Below are 19953 nucleotides of genomic sequence, written 5' to 3'. Positions count from 1 at the left end.
CGTCCCCCACTGCATATTACTCAGACCTTATTTAATTTACATTGGTGTTAAAAAATACACCGCTGCAGAAGCTGATAGAAGGGAGAAGGGTGACCAGTATCAAGTCAAATCGCTGGTCCATCTAGCTCAATATCAACTATGCCAACTGGCAGTAACTTTAAAGACTGCTCCTTTCTGGAGATGCCGGGAATTGAATCAAGGACCTTGGGCATGCCAAAGTCTCCCATTGAACTCTGGACCTTTCCATAAAAATTAATGGATCCTGAATAACGGGCTGAATTAAATAGGAACTTATAGAACCCAAATGCTCTACAAAGGGCTTAAAACATAGGAGCACTGTGGTGATTCAATATAAGCATGAAAGCTAAACAGAACAGTGATAAGACACAGCATAATGCTTCTAAGTTAGTATTTTAGTATTTCACTTTAATGAAGTAAATATTTGGGTTGTGGGGGCTTGCTGACAACTGTGATTTGTTGGACCTGCAGTCAAGGTTTTCTTTCCAGTTTTTTGAATATGTGGGCAAGACCAGAAATTGTTCACAAGATCTGCTTCTGAGTGCATAAGGGAGGTCTACACTGAGAGCTTGCTTGGTGAATCTGAGCCTTTGAAGTAGCGCAATATGACCCTGGGCTCCTCCACATGTTATGGTATGTTATTGTGTGTGTATCCTGCCAACATGTTCTTGACACAGTAACGGTGGATTTATTCTGCTTTATTAGTTCTGTGATGCTTCTCCAATGCTGTCCCGTCCAGAGGGCAACAAAAACAGGACAAAAATAACATTTGTGCAGTTAGAGGATTTCAACGGGAAGGTATGCACATTAGGAATGAAGTAATGTGGCCACCTCAAAACTTCTGCAAGCACACAAACAGTACTGAAAGTGGGGTTGGCTGTGTGTCGTGTGACTACCTTGAGCACAAATCATCGTGAATGTGCAATGGAACAGAAGCTTAGAAGGGCCCTCCTTTGTTTTTTTTTTCTGCAAGCAGACGTAGCTCTATTCTTGCTTATTCCAAATCTAGACTTGGATTAATACGTCACAGGACATGTCACTTTCTATTAAGCTAAAAGGGGATCAGATAACAACCGTGCTCTGGTGTGATCCTCCGTGGAGATTATCAGGGAGCAAAAGAGAGAGTCTTTCCCGTGCATTCCTTCCACCTCTCCAGACAGGTTCTAATCGGCAGGGAGATATGATTCCTCCAGGACAAAGGGTGCCTCAATGATGCCCCATGGGCTCCAGGATCCTGCCCTTGACACTGCGCTCTCTGGTTCACGACGGATCCTGGTGAAGCTCTGAAAGCTAAGGCACCATGTGGGAGCAGTTGAAGAAAGCACTCTTTTGCCCGTTCTCCATCAGCCTTGTGCGGCTCCGGAAGTGGATCTGGGACTTCTGGAGCAAAAATGGCCTCTTGACACTTTCCATGCTTTCTGTGATGACTGGATGCCTTGTGGGGTTTCTGCTTAGGACACTGGAATTGTCTGATTTGGTAAGTGACTGGTTTTTATGGAACAGCAACAGGACAGGCTTTTCTGAAGCAAGACATGCAATAGGCAGAGACTGGATTTCTACAACAGAGGCCATAGCTTGCTTGGAAATGGCATACTCCGGCATGACCCCAACGTAGTGGCCGTCAGCTCTGTTTACTCCAGTATAGTGCATATTCTCGGGCGCACTTAACATCCCATGCAGATACTGCAGGAAGCTTCTTTCTGGGGAAAGGAACTGAGCAGTGGGATTTTGTTACCCCAGAAGCAGCCAGTTTCAAATCTGAGTGGCCCTGGAAGAATGGAGAGTGTGTGTTTTGGTTGTTGCTTTGTTTAGTAAGGCGATTGAGTTTGGGATTCTTCACTTCTTTTCTGGCAGAGGGATTTGTATCTAGAGAGGCAGAGTTTCTGCAGGTGAAGCTTTTTGCTGCCATGATGATCTATGGATTAAAGGTAGAGGAGACTGGTGACAGGGAGCGGCTGCCGAGACCATATAACACCGGTCTTGAAAGACCTACATTGGCTCCCAGTACGTTTCCGAGCACAATTCAAAGTGTTGGTGCTGACCTTTAAAGCCCTAAACGGCCTCGGTCCAGTATACCTGAAGGAGCGTCTCCACCCCCATCGTTCTACCCGGACACTGGGGTCCAGCACCGAGGGCCTTCTGGCGGTTCCCTCACTGCGAGAAGCCAAGTTACAGGGAACCAGGCAGAGGGCCTTCTCGGTAGTGGCGCCCTCCCTGTGGAATGCCCTCCCACCAGATGTCAAAGAGAACAACAACTACCAGACTTTTAGAAGACATCTGAAGGCAGCCCTGTTTAGGAAACCTTTTAATGTTTGATGTATCATAGTATTTTAATATTCTTTTGGAAGTCGCCCAGAGTGGCTGGGGAGGCCCAGCCAGATGGGCGGGGTATAAATAATAAATTATTATTATAAAATTATTATTATATTTGCAGTTTAATGAGAAACTATCTGTTTTCCACTTCTTGAACTAATACAGAAACACAGCTGTCCCTTCGAAACTCACACCTCTCTGACTTTTGCAGTGCAGTGTTCCAATCAAGTAATATATACAGAAATGCATGTATTAGTGAAGGTAACATACAAAAAGGCATTACATTAGAGGGAATTGCTTCCCAAAATGTGCTTATTAGGAGAAATCTGTACCAAAATGTTGGTACCTTACTTGGCTGGAAAACTCAGAAGTGTGAATTCCGCAGGACAGCTGTCTTTCAGATCGCATATTGTTTCACAAAGCTTGAATTAGCTATGTTCGCCTTTAAATGTCATTCAAATCAAACTCATCCTGCATCCCCAAGGACTGCTGTTCCTTATTTCAGAGGTTGTGGCTACCTGAAAACTCAGGAGGAATCACCAGAGAATAATCTGCTACTCCTTCCCCACCCGCCTTGGCCAGCTCCTCTTTCGACATGGCCTTGTTCCATCTCTGACAGGGTTTGTTGTTGTTTAGTCGTTTAGTCGTGTCCGACTCTTTGTGACCCCCTGGACCAGAGCACGCCAGGCACTCCTGTCTTCCACTGCCTCCCACAGTTTGGTCAAACTCATGTTTGTAGCTTCGAGAACACTGTCCCACCATCTCGTCCTCTTTCGTCCCCTTCTTCTTGTGCCCTCCATCTTTCCCAACATCAGGGTCTTTTCCAGGGAGTCTTCTCTTCTCATGAGGTGGCCAAAGTACTGGAGCCTCAGCTGCAGGATCTGTCCTTCCAGTGAGCACTCGGGGCTGATTTCCTTCAGAATGGAGAGGTTTGATCTTCTTGCAGTCCATGGGACTCTCAAGAGTCTCCTCTAGCACCATAAGTCAAAAGCATCAATTCTTCGGCGATCAGCCTTCTGACAGGGTTTAGAGAAGCCATTTCAGCTACTGGTGCTTGGTGTCATAGCTCAAAGTGCCAAGCTAAGCTGGTTATTTAACTGCAGCAAGACTCTTCTTTCCTTCCCCGTTGTGGCTACGATTCCCACTGAACCCAGTGCTGCACTGAATAAATTGACATTGGAAAAGTATTGGTGCCAGGGGTAGATCTGCTATGAAACTAATGAAGTTCCCCTAATCCCAGAGGGGCCCCAGAAGTAACATTAGTCTACATTGCTTTAAAAATTTGGGTCTAGTAGACCCAATTTGAGTCACACGACTCAAAGTTGATTATTTTTTTGTTTATGTTTCAACAATCCCAAAGTGTTGAGCGTCAGCAGCACAAATCTTGTAAAGGTGGAGTGTCTCAGTGCAGCAATTTTAAGCCAGATCTTAGCTGTAGTAGTTATTTTTTAAATAAAAAATGTGGTGATCTGTCATGGAACAACCCCATTGGAGAAGATAACAGTGGTTACCCAGACCTCATTGCTGGTTGCCAAGGGGGCCCCTATAACAGTTCAAACTTCAGGGTCCAAAAATGTGTGTCTGGAACTGAGACCTTCACCTCTTAAGCCAGGGGTGGTAAACCAGTGATCCTCCAGGTGTTGGACTAGAACCCTGTCCCTGACCATAGGCCATGCTGGCTGTTGGTGCTGAGGAGAGTCCAACAATGTCTGGAGGGCCAAACGTTCCTCAGCCCGTTCTTAAGCCTACCTGCCCAGGGTTGCAGCCAGTGGACCCACTGAAAAAGATGAACAAGACTAAACAAGTCCAGTAGTTTTCACAGGTCTACTCTGAGCAGAGTAGAGCTCGATTCAAACCCTTCTTCCTAACTCTATGAACTCTGCTGCATAGCTGTCAACTTACAGATTTGAAAATAAGGGACCAGCAGCCTTGAAAATAAGGGACCAGCAACCAAAATAAGGGACCAGCAACCAAAATAAGGGACCTGCAGCCTCACCTGTTCCAGGCACTCCAGTCTTCCTGTCCTCCTGCAGTCTGGTCAAACTCATGCTGGTAGCTTCGAGAACACTGTCCAACCAACTTTGTAACCAGAGGTTCAACTGAATAGAATCTGAATCACATGCACCACAAGGCCTATGCAGCCTCAACTTAAGATGGCTCCCCGGCCTGGCTTTGCACTGCAAAGTTTGCAGCAGCACGTGCAACAAAATGGCGTCCAGCATTCAAAAAACCTCTCAGCTTGCATTAACTAGCCACACATAAGGCATGCAAGCTCCACCCCCCCCAGTCGTTCTTAGACTTCTTATTGGGTGAGCAACACAGCCAAGCGACACAGTTGGAGCCTCCCTCCTCCCTGGCCGGCAGGGAGGGAGTGAGAGGAGCTGCTTCATTTAAAATTTAAGGGACAGCAGCGGGACATTTAAGGGACATCCATCAATAAGGGACAGCAGCGGGACATGGCGCTGGAATAAGGGACTGTCTCTTCAAATAAGGGACACTTGACAGCTATGCTGCTGGGGAGCCATTCGAAGAATAAGCCTGCAATCTTTACGTAGGCTTCCTACTGTTCTGTTGAGCTCTGTGGGACACCCTCCTCAGAGCATACATTTGGGCCGTGAAATACTCCTCTCCATTTTCAAGCTTGGTAGCAAAAGATCAACTCTTGTTTCCTCTCCTTTTTGGCACTCAGAATGGGGCCTTCGCAATATTTGCTTCCCTTGGTAAAATGCACACCACGCATTTAAAGCACACGCCTTCCCCCAAAGAATCCTGGCAATAACGGAAGACAGAAGATTTACCCACCCGGGAAGAATGGCAGATGAAGTTGATGGACTATATGGAACTGGCGGAAATGACTGGCAGCATCCGAGACCAGGGAGAAGAGTCGGTGGAAGAAGACTGGAAAAAGTTTAAAGATTATTTACAGAAATATTGTAAAATTAATGAATGTTAGAAAAATGATGGAATGAAGTTATATGGCTTTAGCAGAAATTTTATAAGGAATTAGGTACAGACAGATTGTAAATGTATTAAAGGGAAAAAACAAGGTTAGAATATGTTAAGATAAATTACAGGACAGAAAACCGAGGAAGATGGAAAGGAATCGCTGAAACAGTTAATTGAAGTGGATTACAAAAAGGGAGGCATGAGGAGGTAGCTGAAACAAGTGAACGAAAGTTATGATATCAAAATTATTGGATGTGTTTTTAATTGTTTTTGTTTTGTTTGGTTGATTCAATATTTCAGGGTTTGGGTTGTGTGGTGTTTTTGTTTTTGTTTTTGTTTTTGTATTGTCTTGTATAATTCTTTTTCTTTTCTTTTGTAATCTTTAAACTGCTAATAAATATTATTTTTTAAAAAAAGAATCCTGGCAGTAACATAGGAACACAGGAAGCTGCCTTATACTGGATCAGACCAGTCCATCTGGCACATGGTTGTCTATTCTGACTTTGCAGGGTTTCTTTCCAGGGTTTCAGGTAAAGGGCATTCACATCCCTACCAGGAGATGCTGGGATCTGAACCAGGGATATCAAGAATAAGAAAAAGATTAAGAATAAGAAATTATTATTTATACCCCACCCATCTGGCTGGGTTTCCCCTGCTCCCAACAGAATATTAAAAACACAATAAAACATCAAACATTAAAAACTTCCCTAAACAGGGCTGCCTTCAGATGTCTTCTAAAAGTCAGATAGTTCTTTATTTCCTTGACGTCTGATGGGAGGGTGTTCCACAGGGCGGGTGCCACCACCGAGAAGGCCCTCTGCCTGGTTCCCTGCAACCTCATTTCTTGAAGGGAGGGAACCGCCACAAGACCCTCGGAGCTGGACCTCAGTGTCCGGGCTGAACGATGGAGGTGGAGATGCTCCTTCAGGCATACTGAGCCGAGGCTGTTTAGGACTTTAAAAGTCAGCACCAACACTTTGAATTGTGCTCGGAAACATACTGGGAGCCAGTGTAGGTCTTTCAGGACCGGTGTTATATGGTCTCAGCAGCCGCTCTCAGTCACCAGTCTAGCTGCCGCATTCTGGATTAATTGTAGTTTCCGGGTCACCTTCAAAGGTAGCCCCATGTAGAGCGCATTGCAGTAGTGCAAGCGGGAGATAACTAGAGCATGCACCACTCTGGTATCCAGCATACCAAGCAGATGCTCTCCTACCAAGCTACTGTCCTTCTCTATGTGAGAGGGTGGGGTAACTGCACCCACCACCACAAAGCAGCCCTTGGAGAGCTGGCCACCTTTGCCCTATGGAAACGTCTCCATTCGTGATTCTGGATGTGAGGGTTAGGTCTGCACAATCTTGTCACCAACGGGAGGTGTGGAGGGTGGCAACACGAGAATGGGCCTTTTCAGTGGTGGCCGGATGGGCGAGGTATAAATACTTATTATTATTATTATTATTATTATTATTATTATTATTATATGCTCTCTTGGGGAGGCTAGCCTGGTGCCATCGTTACATATCCTTAGCTGCCAGGTGAAAACATCCGTCAGGCCCTTAGCTTTTAATTAACTTTGGCCTTTTTGTGAGAGTGGGATGTTTTAATGTAGATTTTTAGGTGTGTGGTTTTTTGGTTTGGTTTGCTGTCTTTAATGCTTAAAATATTTTAAGTCGCTTTGAGTTGCTCTGGCAAAAAAAGGGACATCATCATCACCATCATCATCATACCCACGTGTGAATTTATAGGAGGGAAAATGTGCTTTAAAAAGAACATCATTAATTCCTTGCTATTGAATGATGGCTGCTACTTGGTCGCATCCACACCAGCACATAGCTTCCCTCAAAGAATCCTGGGAACTGTATTTTACCCTTCACAAAGCTTCAGTTCCCAGCCCCCTTAACTAACTACAGTTTCCCAGAGTTCTTTGGGAGAAGCCACACACTTTAAATCAGTGTTTCCCAACCTTGAGCCTCCAGCTGTTTTTGAACTACAATTCCCATCATCCTTGACCACTGGTTTTGCTAGCTAGGGATGATGGGAGTTGTAGTCCCAAAACAGCTGGAGGCCCAAGGTTGGGAAACACTGCTTTAAATGTATGGCGTGAATGTGAGATTGTTTTCAACCTAGGTTCCAGCTGTGTGTGCGAAGACTTTCTCTTTTGGCTGCAAGTTCTGTGTTTCTCTGCTCCTCCCCAGTTCTCCTCTGTGGCCTAACGCTTTTGCCTTTCCCACTCCCCTACAGGAGAAGCAGTATTTCTCATTTCCTGGAGAACTCCTGATGAGGATGTTGAAGATGCTGATATTACCACTGATCACCTCCAGGTGAGAGCAAGAAGGCCATGCAGCGGCAGGTGGAGAGGGAGTCGCAATATTGTTTAAAATGGCTCCTTTGCGCTTGGAAGAGAAGAGTTTGCTTTCCTGGGGGTGCAGCTCAGACCTCCCTCCAGAGTTGCCATGGGCAATATGCCAGGAGAGGTGCAATTAGTTCTTCCAACAAAAGAAATAGTAAGCTTTGTTTTTGAGCCACTCAAACCTCCCTCAACCCCAGGGAAGAAAACATTTGAATCTCATGGGCCTCTGCATTTATTTACGCAAGGGTCCCAAGGGTCACCACAGTTCAAGAAGGACACTGACAAACTGGAACGTGTCCAGAGGAGGGCAACCAAAATGGTCAAAGGCCTGGAAACGATGCCTTATGAGGAATGGCTAAGGGAGCTGGGCATGTTTAGCCTGGAGAAGAGGAGGTTAAGGGGTGATATGATAGCCATGTTCAAATATATAAAAGGATGTCACATAGAGGAGGGAGAAAGGTTGTTTTCTGCTGCTCCAGAGAAGCGGACACGGAGCAATGGATCCAAACTACAAGAAAGAAGATTCCACCTAAACATTAGGAAGAACTTCCTGACAGTAAGAGCTGTTTGACAGTGGAATTTGCTGCCAAGGAGTGTGGTGGAGTCTCCTTCTTTGGAGGTCTTTAAGCAGAGGCTTGATGCAGAGTTGATCTAGATGCTATACTCCTATTGATGCAGCCCAGAATTGCATTGGCTTTTTTAGCTGCCGCGTCACACTGTTGGCTCATGTCAAGTTTGCGGTCAACCAAGACTCCTAGTTCCTTTTCACATGTACTGCTCTCAAGCCAGGTGTCACCCATCTTGTATTTGTGCCTCTCATTTTTTTTGCCCAAGTGCAATACTTTACATTTCTCCCTGTTAAAATTCATCTTGTTTGTTTTGGCCCAGTTCTCTAATCTGTCAAGGTCGTTTTGAAGTGTGATCCTGTCCTCTGGGGTGTTAGCTACCCCTCCCAGTTTGGTGTCATCTGCAAATTTGATCAGGATGCCCTTGAGTCCATCATCCAAGTCGTTGATAAAGATGTTGAATAAGACCGGGCCCAAGACAGAACCCTGTGGCACCCCACTAGTCACTCTTCTGCCATAGCCTCTTCCTACTCACTAAACACTGTTACCTCTTCAGCTTCCGACCCCTCATCCTCCCAGTCTTCTCCCTCTGAGCACTCACCGTTGTCCCACCACCACTCCGCGGGCTCTGAGCCGTCTTCCCCTGGGGGTTTCCCAGCTGGTGCCTCCCACCACTCCTTGCATCCAGCCAGTCCATGACAAAATGCAGGAACCACAGCTAAAAAATCCCTGGTAGGTGGCCATCCAGTGAGACGAACAACATAGAATTTGACAGAAACTGAACTGCAGCAGAATGGAAGCCTTGCTGATTCCAAGGTCAGAACAGAAACCATTGCCTTTTTAATAATCCTGGTGTCGGATCATGCCCTTCTCTGCTTTCCATATGCGCAGTACAAACATTGGCCACTAGGCTTAGGGCCTTTGCAGCTATGGCAGCTGGACAGAGGTGGCGTGTCCTGGTTTGCCACTTAAGGTGAAATTGGCACATGACTCCCCACCACTGAAGCCGCCTGTACATGTGTTGAAAGGTGGCACCTGCAAAGCGTTGGCAACAGCACTGGCTTCTGGCAACATCTTGCTAGATACTGGTGCCATTGCCAGTGCCACTCCTCTGCTGCCCGTGGGGTGGGGTCCATGGGAATGCCACCCCATGGACTCCCACTGCTTGCCTCACGGGTCCCACTGTATTCTGCTCTGGTCAGACCTCACCTGGAGTACTGTGTCCAGTTCTGGGCACCACAGTTCAAGAAGGACACTGACAAACTGGAACGTGTCCAGAGGAGGGCAACCAAAATGGTCAAAGGCCTGGAAACGATGCCTTATGAGGAACGGCTAAGGGAGCTGGGCATGTTTAGCCTGGAGAAGAGGAGGTTCAGGGGTGATATGATAGCCATGTTCAAATATATAAAAGGATGTCACATAGAGGAGGGAGAAAGGTTGTTTTCTGCTGCTCCAGAGAAGCGGACACGGAGCAATGGTTTCAAACTACAAGAAAGAAGATTCCACCTAAACATTAGGAAGAACTTCCTGACAGTAAGAGCTGTTTGACAGTGGAATTTGCTGCCAAGGAGTGTGGTGGAGTCTCCTTCTTTGGAGGTCTTTAAGCAGAGGCTTGACAACCATATGTCAGGAGTGCTCTGATGGTGTTTCCTGCTTGGCAGGGGGTTGGACTCGATGGCCCTTGTGGTCTCTTCCAACTCTATGATTCTATGATTCTATGGTCTGGCCCTGTACCTGAGGCTCCCTGGAATGGGGGAATTCTCCCTGTTTGCATTCCAGAAGGGACTAAATCTCTCCTTTTTCGTCAGACGTTTTCTTAACTGGCTGATAACATTTCCTGGGTAGTTCTATTCTGTTTTATTGATCTTATATATGATGGTAGTGTGAATGGCTCCGTTTCTGAGAACACCTCTCGGAGCCCGTTAAGTGCCTCTGCAATCCCCTTGGGAGCTAAATATCTCCCAGGCTTGACCCTGGGTAAGGGAGCGTTGACTCATTACAAAGGTCAGAGCTTTTGCTATCCCCTCTCTCTGCTTCAGTAAATCTGGCTCCACGACATCCCACTCTCCCTTGGTCATTCATCAGTCCTTGCAACTAGGAACAGTGAATGAACTTTGTTTTGTTTTGTTTTGCATTTTAATGAGAAACTACCTAATTCCCACCTAATTCAAACCAATATGCAAACACAGAACTTTGCGCTTCTCCAAGTTTCACAGTGCCACTTCTCCAGCCAGTTTGTGCAGCAATACACATCAGAGGATGATGTGCATAGGAAGGAAAGTGAAAGTAACATGCAAAAATGCCTTATATTGGTCGAAACTGCATGTGAAACCGCATTTATTGGGAATAACCTGCACGATAGCGCTGACGAATTTTCTTGAAGATTTTTGTTAAATGCAAAAAAATTCAGTTCAGTGTGGAAAACCGAATGCAAGACTAATAAAATGAGAAACTGAGAAAAGCAGAATGGATTCATCCATTTGCAACACACATTCCTAGCTTCGTCTCTCCACTGCCTTCTGCTTAGTTGACCCTCCCACATTTATATAGCACCTGGCTTGGTTGTGCTTCTTGTCTCTTGTCATTTTCATACGCTCCTGCAATGCGTAGATTGGGTTTTAGTGAAGCAACGTCACAGCCGAGTCCTTCAAAGTCTCCATCCTCAGACTTCTATTTCTTTCTCTCTTTTGTTTCAAGCTGTTCTGGACACATGCTTGAAAAGCAGAATGTGGCAAATAGACAGATTAATAGATATGGAAGAATTGTCTGTTCTGCACCCTTCACCTGTAGACGGAGGCAGGGGGTGCGGAGGGAGGAAGAGAGAGTCACAGGTGGTAGGTAGGTGGATGGATGGACTGCTGGATCAGGACCTCGGGGTCCCTGCAGCTCAGCATCCTATTCCCCACAGTGGTCAACCAAGATTCCTCCAGAAAGCTCAAAGCAGAAACCAAGCACGTCCCTACATCCTCTCCCCTCCTCCATGGTTGCTCCACAGCAAATTGTATTTAGGGTCATATTGCCTCTGAATTTGAATATATATATATATATATATATATACACAGTGGTGCCCCGCAAGACGAATGCCTCGCAAGACAGAAAACCCGCTAGACGAAAGGGTTTTCCGTTTTGGAGGTGCTTCGCAAAACGATTTTTTTGTCTTGCGAGTTCCTGCGGGTTTTTTCCCCTCCCCCCCCTTTTTCTAAGCCGCTAAGCCACTTATCAGCTGATCCGCTAAGCCGCTTATCAGCTGATCCGCTAAGCCGCTTATCAGCTGATCCGCTAAGCCGCTTAACAGCTGATCCGCTAAGCCGCTTATCAGCTGATCTGCTAAACCGCTAATAGCGCTAATCCGCTAATCTGCTAATGGGCTTGCTTCGCAAGACGAAAAAACCGCAAGACGAAGAGACTCGCGGAATGGATTCTTTTCGTCTTGCGAGGCACCACTGTATATAGAATTATAGAGTTAGGAAGGGACTTCCATGGATCATCTAGTCCAACCCCCCACCAAAGGAATCTCAGCTAAAGAATCTCTTAAGTGATTCCTGTCTGTTTGAAAACCTCCAACAGAGGAGTGCCCACCACCTTCCGAGGTCATCTATTCCACTGTCAAAGCAGCTTCTACCACCAGAAAGTTCATCCTAATGTTAAGCATTTTAGTGCAAATTTCTTCCAATACAGCTGGGATGTCCCTGGTCAGTCCTGGTTTGCCCTCCCCCCCAAAACAAAACAACCCTCAAGAACTTTAGCCCAACGAAACTTTGATGGAAGCTTTCTCAGAAAAGCTCAACAACTCTGGTCAATCCAAATGGGTAGATCACTGCCAGTATTTTTAATAGTGTGAGTAGATCATGGTCTCTTGGAAATTGGACGTTCCTGTTCTAATATAAACATTTCTGCAAAGCAATTTACCCAGTAGGTTATTTCTGCTAACTTATGTCTTCTTATGCAAACTTTATTATTATCATTTATTAAATTTGCACACCACCCTTCATCCTTAGATCTCAGAGCAGTTTAAATATTATTATTATTATTATTTTATTTATTTGTAAGCCCCACTCATCTGGCTGGGTTTCCCCAGCCACTCTGGGCAGCTCACAATAGAATATTAAAAACATGATAAGACATCGAACATTAAAACTTCCCTAAACAGGGCTGCCTTCAGATGTCTTCTAAAAGTCAGGTAGTTGTTTATTCCCTTGACATCTGGTGGGAGGGTGTTCCACAGGGCATGCACCACTATCAAGAAGCCCCTCTGCCTGGTTCCCTGTAACCTCACCTCTTGCAGGGAGGGAGCTGCCAGAAGGCCCTCGGAGCTGGACCTCAATGTCTGGGCTGGACGATGGGGATGGAGTTTAATGCATAAACTTTACCCTAGTTATATGTGAGTTTTTTGGTACACACAACTTGGTGGGAAGAGCTGCACTGCCAAATTTGAAGTGCAAATTTCCCAGGACGGCTGTGCGTTTCGGTTTGTGCATTGTTTGGGGAAATTGCAGATTTGGTAGGTTTGCCTTTAAATGCAGACTGAATTCAGCTTCTTCCTCCATTGCTAGATGCAGGTGAGCCATCTGTGCCAGGAGTCCATTCATGTGGAGGGTTGCGTTTCTTGATTTCCAACCCCCACCTCAGCATCTCTTCCTGCTTCCTTTAATCAGCCGCCCTGTCCATTTTCCCTTAATGGGATCCATCACATGGCCCAGAAACGTGCAGCTGGGAGCTTAGGCTAAATTGCTGCAGATTACCTGACATGGCAGGGATCTCACATGTCGCCTGTCTTAGCTCCCAAAGCTGCCCGTCCAGTCTGGCTGCCGCCACACCATTTTAGCAACTCAAGAGCGAGCTTTCGGAGTGTTCTGAAGATCGTGGCAGGAAGTGCTGGGGTTTAAAGGGGACACCTTGCAAGACTGGGTGGCACAGAAAGGGCAGTATTGGCACCCATGCCAGATATCAAATCAAAATGTTTATTCGGCTTTACGCCCATCATGAAACACAACACAACAAAACAAATCAAATAAAACAGCGGACTCGTACAAGCCACAAGTAGTATAGCACAGTTTACAACTCACAAGGACAAATATCAGCCATTCATAAGAAAGCCACAAGTAGTATAGCACAGTTTACAACTCACAAGGACAAATATCAGCCTTTCATAAGAAAAGCTTAAGATTAAGATTAAAATTGCACTACACTAAAATCAGTATCTGATGTCGTTATAGAAAATTCTTATAACTATCAATAATCAACTAACATTCCATTCCGTCTCTTGTACGAGAGGACGGCTGTTAGGAATTTAGCAACCTGTAGGGTAATATAAGGATACACATCTTGAAGAACCCAGGCAAGCTGTAGGTCTACTGGTTTGTCAGCCATTGGCTGGATTATGGAGTTTAGTATACTAGCACGGGCTGAACTGTACAAAGGGCAGATAAACATAACATGATATAGAGATTCAGATGTTTTCATTTCACAAGCAGATATCTGCAAATCCGTGTTTGGGTTTCACTCCCGCCAGCTCAGCATTTAGAGCCCTTGCAGCCGTTTTGTGAAGTTATAATTTTAAAAACAACAGCTTCCAAAGGCCAGCACCCAAAATTATAGGTGCTAATTGAAAACGAGCTACTTAAAACAGTGCAAATGCATGCATTTCAGGAGCTGGCCAGTCTCCAAAGAGAGATGAGCTCCTAAGGGAATCTGCTGCTGCAGAGATCTGAGATCATAGAATCATAGAGTTAGAAGAGACCCCAAGGGCCATCGAGTCCAACCCCCTGCCAAGCAGGAAACACCATCAGAGCACTCCTGACATATGGTTGTCAAGCCTCTGCTTAAAGACCTCCAAAGAAGGAGACTCCACCACACTCCTTGGCAGCAAATTCCACTGTCGAACAGCTCTTACTGTCAGGAAGATCTTCCTAATGTTTAGGTGGAATCTTCTTTCTTGTAGTTTGGAACCATTGCTCCGTGTCCGCTTCTCTGGAGCAGCAGAAAACAACCTTTCTCCCTCCACTATGTGACATCCTTTTATATATTTGAACATGGCTATCATATCACCCCTTAACCTCCTCTTCTCCAGGCTAAACATGCCCAGCTCCCTTAGCCGTTCCTCATAAGGCATCGTTTCCAGGCCTTTGACCATTTTGGTTGCCCTCCTCTGGACACGTTCCAGTTTGTCAGTGTCCTTCTTGAACTGTGGTGCCCAGAACTGGACACAGTACTCCAGGTGAGGTCTGACCAGAGCAGAATACAGTGGCACTATTACTTCCCTTGATCTAGATGCTATACTCCTATTGATGCAGCCCAGAATTGCATTGGCTTTTTTAGCTGCCACGTCACACTGTTGGCTCATGTCAAGTTTGTGGTCAACCAAGACTCCTAGATCCTTTTCACATGTTGCTCTGCTGATGGGATGGCAGGGCAGGGTCGTACTATCGGAAATCAGATCTGGAATCTCGTTGAAACCTTTACTGTTTACCAAATGCTATCTCAGTCAAATGATTTAAACACTCAGGAAACATTACAGGGGAGTCCAAATTCATACTGTGTATGGGACGCGGGTGGCGCTGTGGGTTAAACCACAGAGCCTAGGGCTTGCCAATCAGAAGGACGGTGGTTCGAATCCCCGCAATGGGGTGAGCTCCTGTTGTTCGGTCCCTGCTCCTGCCAACCTAGCAGTTCGAAAGCACATCAAAGTGCAAGTAGATAAATAGGTACCGCTCCGGCGGGAAGGTAAACGGCATTTCCGTGCGCTGCTCTGGTTCGCCAGAAGCGGCTTAGTCATGCTAGCCACATGACCCGGAAGCTGTGCACCAGCTCCCTCGGCCAATAAAGCGAGATGAGCGCCGCAACCCCAGAGTTGGCCACGACTGGACCTAATGGTCAGGGTCCCGTTACCTTTACCTTATGTTTACTACAGCAATGCTCATATTTGAGGACTGTGCGTAGCTGGGATAGCTCAGTTGGTAAGCATGAGACTCTTAATCTCGGGGTCGTGGGTTCAAGCCCCACGTTGGGCAAAAGATTCCTGCATTGTGGGGGGGGGGGTTGGGGGGTTGGGCTGGATGATCCTTGTGATCCCTTCCAACAACTCCACAATTCTGTGATTCTAAGATGAGAAAAAGCCCGACTCACTGGTTGAACAATTGTTCGCAGTATGGGGGGAAAGGAGCATTTTATTGTATAGATTAGAACCACACCTGTACATATGCCTGTTGACCGCTGTGGGGAACAGGATGCTGGACTGGAATGACCCTGATGATCCAACATGGCTCCTCTTAGGGTCTTACGATGCAGTCCGTCCGTCTACCTACCTGCCACCTGTGACTCCCTCTCCCTTCACACCCCTGCATCTGTCTACAGGTGCACCCTCTTATTCATGGGTAGGCAAACTAAGGCCTGGGGGGCCGGATCCAGCCCAATCGCCTTCTCATTCTGGCCCACAGACGGTCCGAGAATCAGCGTGTTTTTACATGAGTAGAATGCGCCCTTTTATTTAAAATGCATCTCCGGGTTATTTGCGGGGCCTGCCTGGTGTTTTAACATGAGTAGAATGTGTGCTTTTATTTAAAATGCATCTCTGGGTTATTTGCGGGGCCTGCCTGGTGTTTTTACATGAGTAGAATGTGTGCTTTTATTTAAAAGGCATCTCTGGGTTATTTGCGGGGCATAGGAATTCGTTCATTATTTTTTTTCCAAAATATAGTCTGGCCCCCCACAAGGTCTGAGGGACAGTGGACCGGCCCCCTGCTGAAAAAGTTTGCTGAGCCCTGCTCTTGTTTATCTGTCTGCTTCATAGAATCGCGGAAATGTAATGTCGGAAGGATCCGGGGTGGGGGGGTGTCATCCACTCTAAACCCCTGCAACGCAGGAATCGCAGCTAAGTCGCTGAGGTCCAGTGCCGAGGGCCTTCTGGCGGTTCCCTCATTGCGAGAAGCAAAGCTACAGGGAACCAGGCAGAGGGCCTTCTCGGTAGTGGCGCCCGCCCTGTGGAACGCCCTCCCACCAGATGTCAAAGTGATAAACAACTACCTGACATTCAGAAGACATCTTAAGGCAGCCCTGTTCAGGGAAGTTTTTAACGTGTGATATTTTACTGTATTTCTGCTTTCTATGGAAGCTGCCCAGAGTGGCTGAGGAGGCCCAGCCAGATGGGTGGGGTATAAATAATAAATTATTATTATTATTATTATTATACCGGTAAGTCTTTGTAATGATGTGCGCGGTTAACCAGATCACCACTATCCTCCTCCTCTCCCTTCAGCTTGATGTCTGGCTTGGCCACCATGGACTCCAAAGCCTGTGGCAGGATGGGGATGATCACCATCACCTATTACCTCTGGACCACCTTCCTGGCAGTTACCACCGGGATCATCTTAGTCATTAGCATCCACCCAGGGGCCGCTGCCCAAAAGGAGGAGTACACCGTTGGCAAAGTGGTGCTCAGTTCTGCAGATGCTTTGCTGGATCTCATCAGGTACAATCTGCTTCTCTGCATGTTTCGCAAAAGCTCGCGGTGTGTTTGAATCATTTAAAAGGAGGGGTAGGGGACGCAGGTGGCGCTGTGGGTTAAAGCCTCAGCGCCTAGGGCTTGCCGATCAAAAGGTCGGCGGTTCGAATCCCTGCGGCGGGGTGCGCTCCCGCTGCTCGGTCCCAGCGCCTGCCAACCTAGCAGTTCGAAAGCACCTCCGGGTGCAAGTAGATAAATAGGGACCGCTTAACAGCGGGAAGGTAAACGGCGTTTCCGTGTGCGGCTCTGGCTCTGGCCAGAGCAGCGATGTCACGCTGGCCACGTGACCCGGAAGTGTCTCCGGACAGCGCTGGCCCCTGGCCTCTTAAGTGAGATGGGCGCACAACCCCAGAGTCTGTCAAGACTGGCCCGTACGGGCAGGGGTACCTTTACCTTTTTTTTATACACCTAAATACTTAACCTTCTTTTCAATCTTCAGACCTGTAATTTATTTTTAGTCTCATCGTTCATCTCCCCCCCCCTTTTTTTTTCTTTTTACCAAGAGTTTGGTTTTAAAAACTAATCAATTTGAGTCGTGCGACTCAAATCGCATCTAAAGGTAAAGGGACCCCTGACCATTAGGTCCATTCGCGAACAACTCTGGGGTTGTGGCGCTCATCTCGCTTTATTGGCCGTCGTGGGGATTCGAACCGCCGATCTTCTGATCGGCAAGCCCTAGGCTCTGTGGTTTAACCCACAGCGCCACCAGCGTCTACTTGGCCCAGTTTTTTAAAAAGTAATGTGAACACAGTTTGCTTCTGGGGCCCCTTCAGGATTAGGGGCCCTGGAGCTTAAGCCTCAATAGTTTCATAGTAGATCTGCCCCTGTTGGAAACAACTTCAAACCCAATCCTGATTGGGGTAAAACAGATCTCTGCTTAGGAGACATTTTGAAATAAGAAAGCCTTCAACAGGCACCAAAAAGACAATAGAGGTTGGTGCCTGCCTGATAAATATATCAAGAGGGAGTTTCAGAAAGTGGGGACTGCCACGCTAAAGGCCTGATCCTGACAGTTTGTGGAATGGACTTGCTGAAGATGGTATCTGTAGGAGGCCCTCTCCTGCAGTGTGCAGTGATCAGTCAGGTATATAAGGGATGAGACAGTATTTCAGGTTTCTTAATCCTAAACTGGATAGCAGTCATGGGGAACCTTTGGCCCTGTGGACGTTGCTGGACTACCAACTCCCACCAGGCCAGCAAGCATGGCCAATGGCCAGGGATGATGGGAGCTGGAGTCCAGCCAGGTCTGGAGGGCTTTGTCTGCCAGCACTTTGAACTATATTTGTCAAATGGTTTTATAATACAGAGGAGGTAGACAACTCTCACTGGAACAAATTAAGGCACCCGGTTGAGGGAAGTTTTTAATGTTTGATGTTTTATTCTGGGTGGCTCCCAACAGAAGATTAATAAAAAGATTAACAGAAGATTAATAAAAAAGCAATAAAACATCAAACATTAAAAACTTCCCTGAACAGGGCTGCCTTCAGATGTCTTCTAAAAGTCAGATAGCTGTTTATTTCCTTGACATCTGGCGACAGGGCGTTCCACAGGGAGGCACCACTACCAAGAAGGCCCTCTGCCTGGTTCCCTGTAAACTCACTTCTCACAGTGAGGGAACTACCAGAAGGCCCTCGGTGCTGGACCTCAGTGTCTGAGCAGAATGATGGGGGTGGAGATGCTCCTTCAGGTATACTGGACTGAGGCCGTTTAGGGCTTTAAAGGTCAGCACCAACACTTTGAATTGTGCTCGGAAACATACTGGGAGCCAATGAAGGTCTTTCATGACCGGTGTTATATGGTCTCAGCGGCCACTCCTAGTCACCAGTCTAGCTGCCACATTCTGGATTATTTGTTGTTTCTGGGTCACCTTCAAAGGTAGCCCCACGTAGAGCGCATGGCAGTAGTCCAAGCGAGAGATAACCAGAGCATGCACCACTCTGGGGTGACAGTCTGCGGGCAGGGAGGGTCTCAGCCTGCGTACCAGATGGAGCTGGTAAACAGCTGCCCTGGACACAGAATTGACCAGCGCCTCCATGGAAAGCTGTGAATCCAAAATGACTCCCGGGCTGCGCACCTGGTCCTTCAGGGGCGCGGTTACCCCATTCAGGAGCAACTGCCCGTATATGTTCTTTGTATAGGCCAGTAAGGGTTAGCAATGTGGTTTTAATATGCAAATGCAGAAACTCTCCGGAGATTATTTACTTTAGTGAATAATCCATACTGTGACTTGCAGGGATTTTTTTTTCTAATTTTCATTTGTAATTTGGACCCTCACATCCCACATCTCCAATATGAATCCCACGCTCTTTCTTAACGATTGTTGGGGGGGGCTGCCTCCCTCGGCCACCCACGACTCGGGAGCAGGAGGTGGAGAAATTGTGAGCCTCTGGCACAGATGCCATAGCATCTCATAGAACATTGCTGCTCAAACTTTCTGATATGGTACACTGGCAATTCTGTCCCCACCCTCTTGATATGCCAGGGACAGATACCATCATTAGTCTGTGAAGCGTCCCACCCAACCTGGGCTGTCGATAAACTACAGTTCCCATGAGTCTTTGAGGGTGGGAAGGGAGCCATGACTGTTAAAGGTAAAGGTACCCCTGCCCGTATGGGCCAGTCTTGACAGACTCTGGGGTTGTGCGCCCATCTCACTTAAGAGGCCAGGGGCCAGCGCTGTCCGGAGACACTTCCGGGTCACGTGGCCAGCGTGACATCGCTGCTCTGGCAAGCCAGAGCCGCACACGGAAACGCCGTTTACCTTCCCGCTGGTAAGCGGTCCCTATTTATCTACTTGCACCCGGAGGTGCTTTCGAACTGCTAGGTTGGCAGGCGCTGGGACCGAGCAGCGGGAGCGCACCCCGCCGCAGGGATTCGAACCGCCGACCTTTCGATCGGCAAGTCCTAGGCGCTGAGGCTTTAACCCACAGCGCCACCTGCGGCCATGACTGTTAATATGCTACAAATGTGCTTTAAATGTATGGTGTGGGTGTGACCCAAAATAAATGAGTAAACCTCCATTCAAGTGGCCTTCTCAATACCGTTTTGTTCTGTCTCCTGCAGAAATATGTTTCCTTCCAACCTCATCGAGGCTTCATTCCAGCAGGTGAGCCCTTGATATAGTTCTCTTCCCAGCCCTTGCATGCAGATCAAGCCGTCCCGCCAGCCCAGGGGCAACCTCTCTCTGCTCTCAGATCCTACTCATAGGCACATTCAGAAGCTCTTGAGACCTCAGGATACGCTGACCCCAACCTGTCCACTTT

General features: G+C 47.1%; 2 protein-coding genes and 1 long non-coding RNA gene across 3 annotated transcripts in view; all 3 read left to right on the top strand.

Moving 5' to 3' along the window:
- The window catches only part of TNFAIP8L1 (TNF alpha induced protein 8 like 1), a 150628-nt gene that overhangs the window by 80851 nt on the left and 49824 nt on the right, over positions 1–19953 (top strand). The gene's annotated exons all lie outside the window — the stretch shown is intronic.
- The window catches only part of LOC307207309, a 249617-nt gene that overhangs the window by 202006 nt on the left and 27658 nt on the right, over positions 1–19953 (top strand). The gene's annotated exons all lie outside the window — the stretch shown is intronic.
- The window catches only part of LOC307207043 (excitatory amino acid transporter 5-like), a 39838-nt gene continuing 19945 nt past the window's right edge, over positions 61–19953 (top strand). Inside the window, exons 1-4 of the mRNA XM_079960724.1 lie at positions 61–1495; positions 7516–7595; positions 16445–16657; positions 19754–19796. Of these exons, the coding sequence (XP_079816850.1) occupies positions 1319–1495; positions 7516–7595; positions 16445–16657; positions 19754–19796 (513 nt within the window). The 5' untranslated portion in view covers positions 61–1318. The remainder of the gene's footprint in view (positions 1496–7515; positions 7596–16444; positions 16658–19753; positions 19797–19953) is intronic.

This window comes from Podarcis cretensis (genome assembly GCF_951804945.1).
Source record: "Podarcis cretensis genome assembly, chromosome: 18".
Lineage (NCBI taxonomy): Eukaryota > Metazoa > Chordata > Lepidosauria > Squamata > Lacertidae > Podarcis > Podarcis cretensis.
Note: the sequence above shows the minus strand (reverse complement) of the source record. Positions and strands in the feature narration are given on the sequence as shown.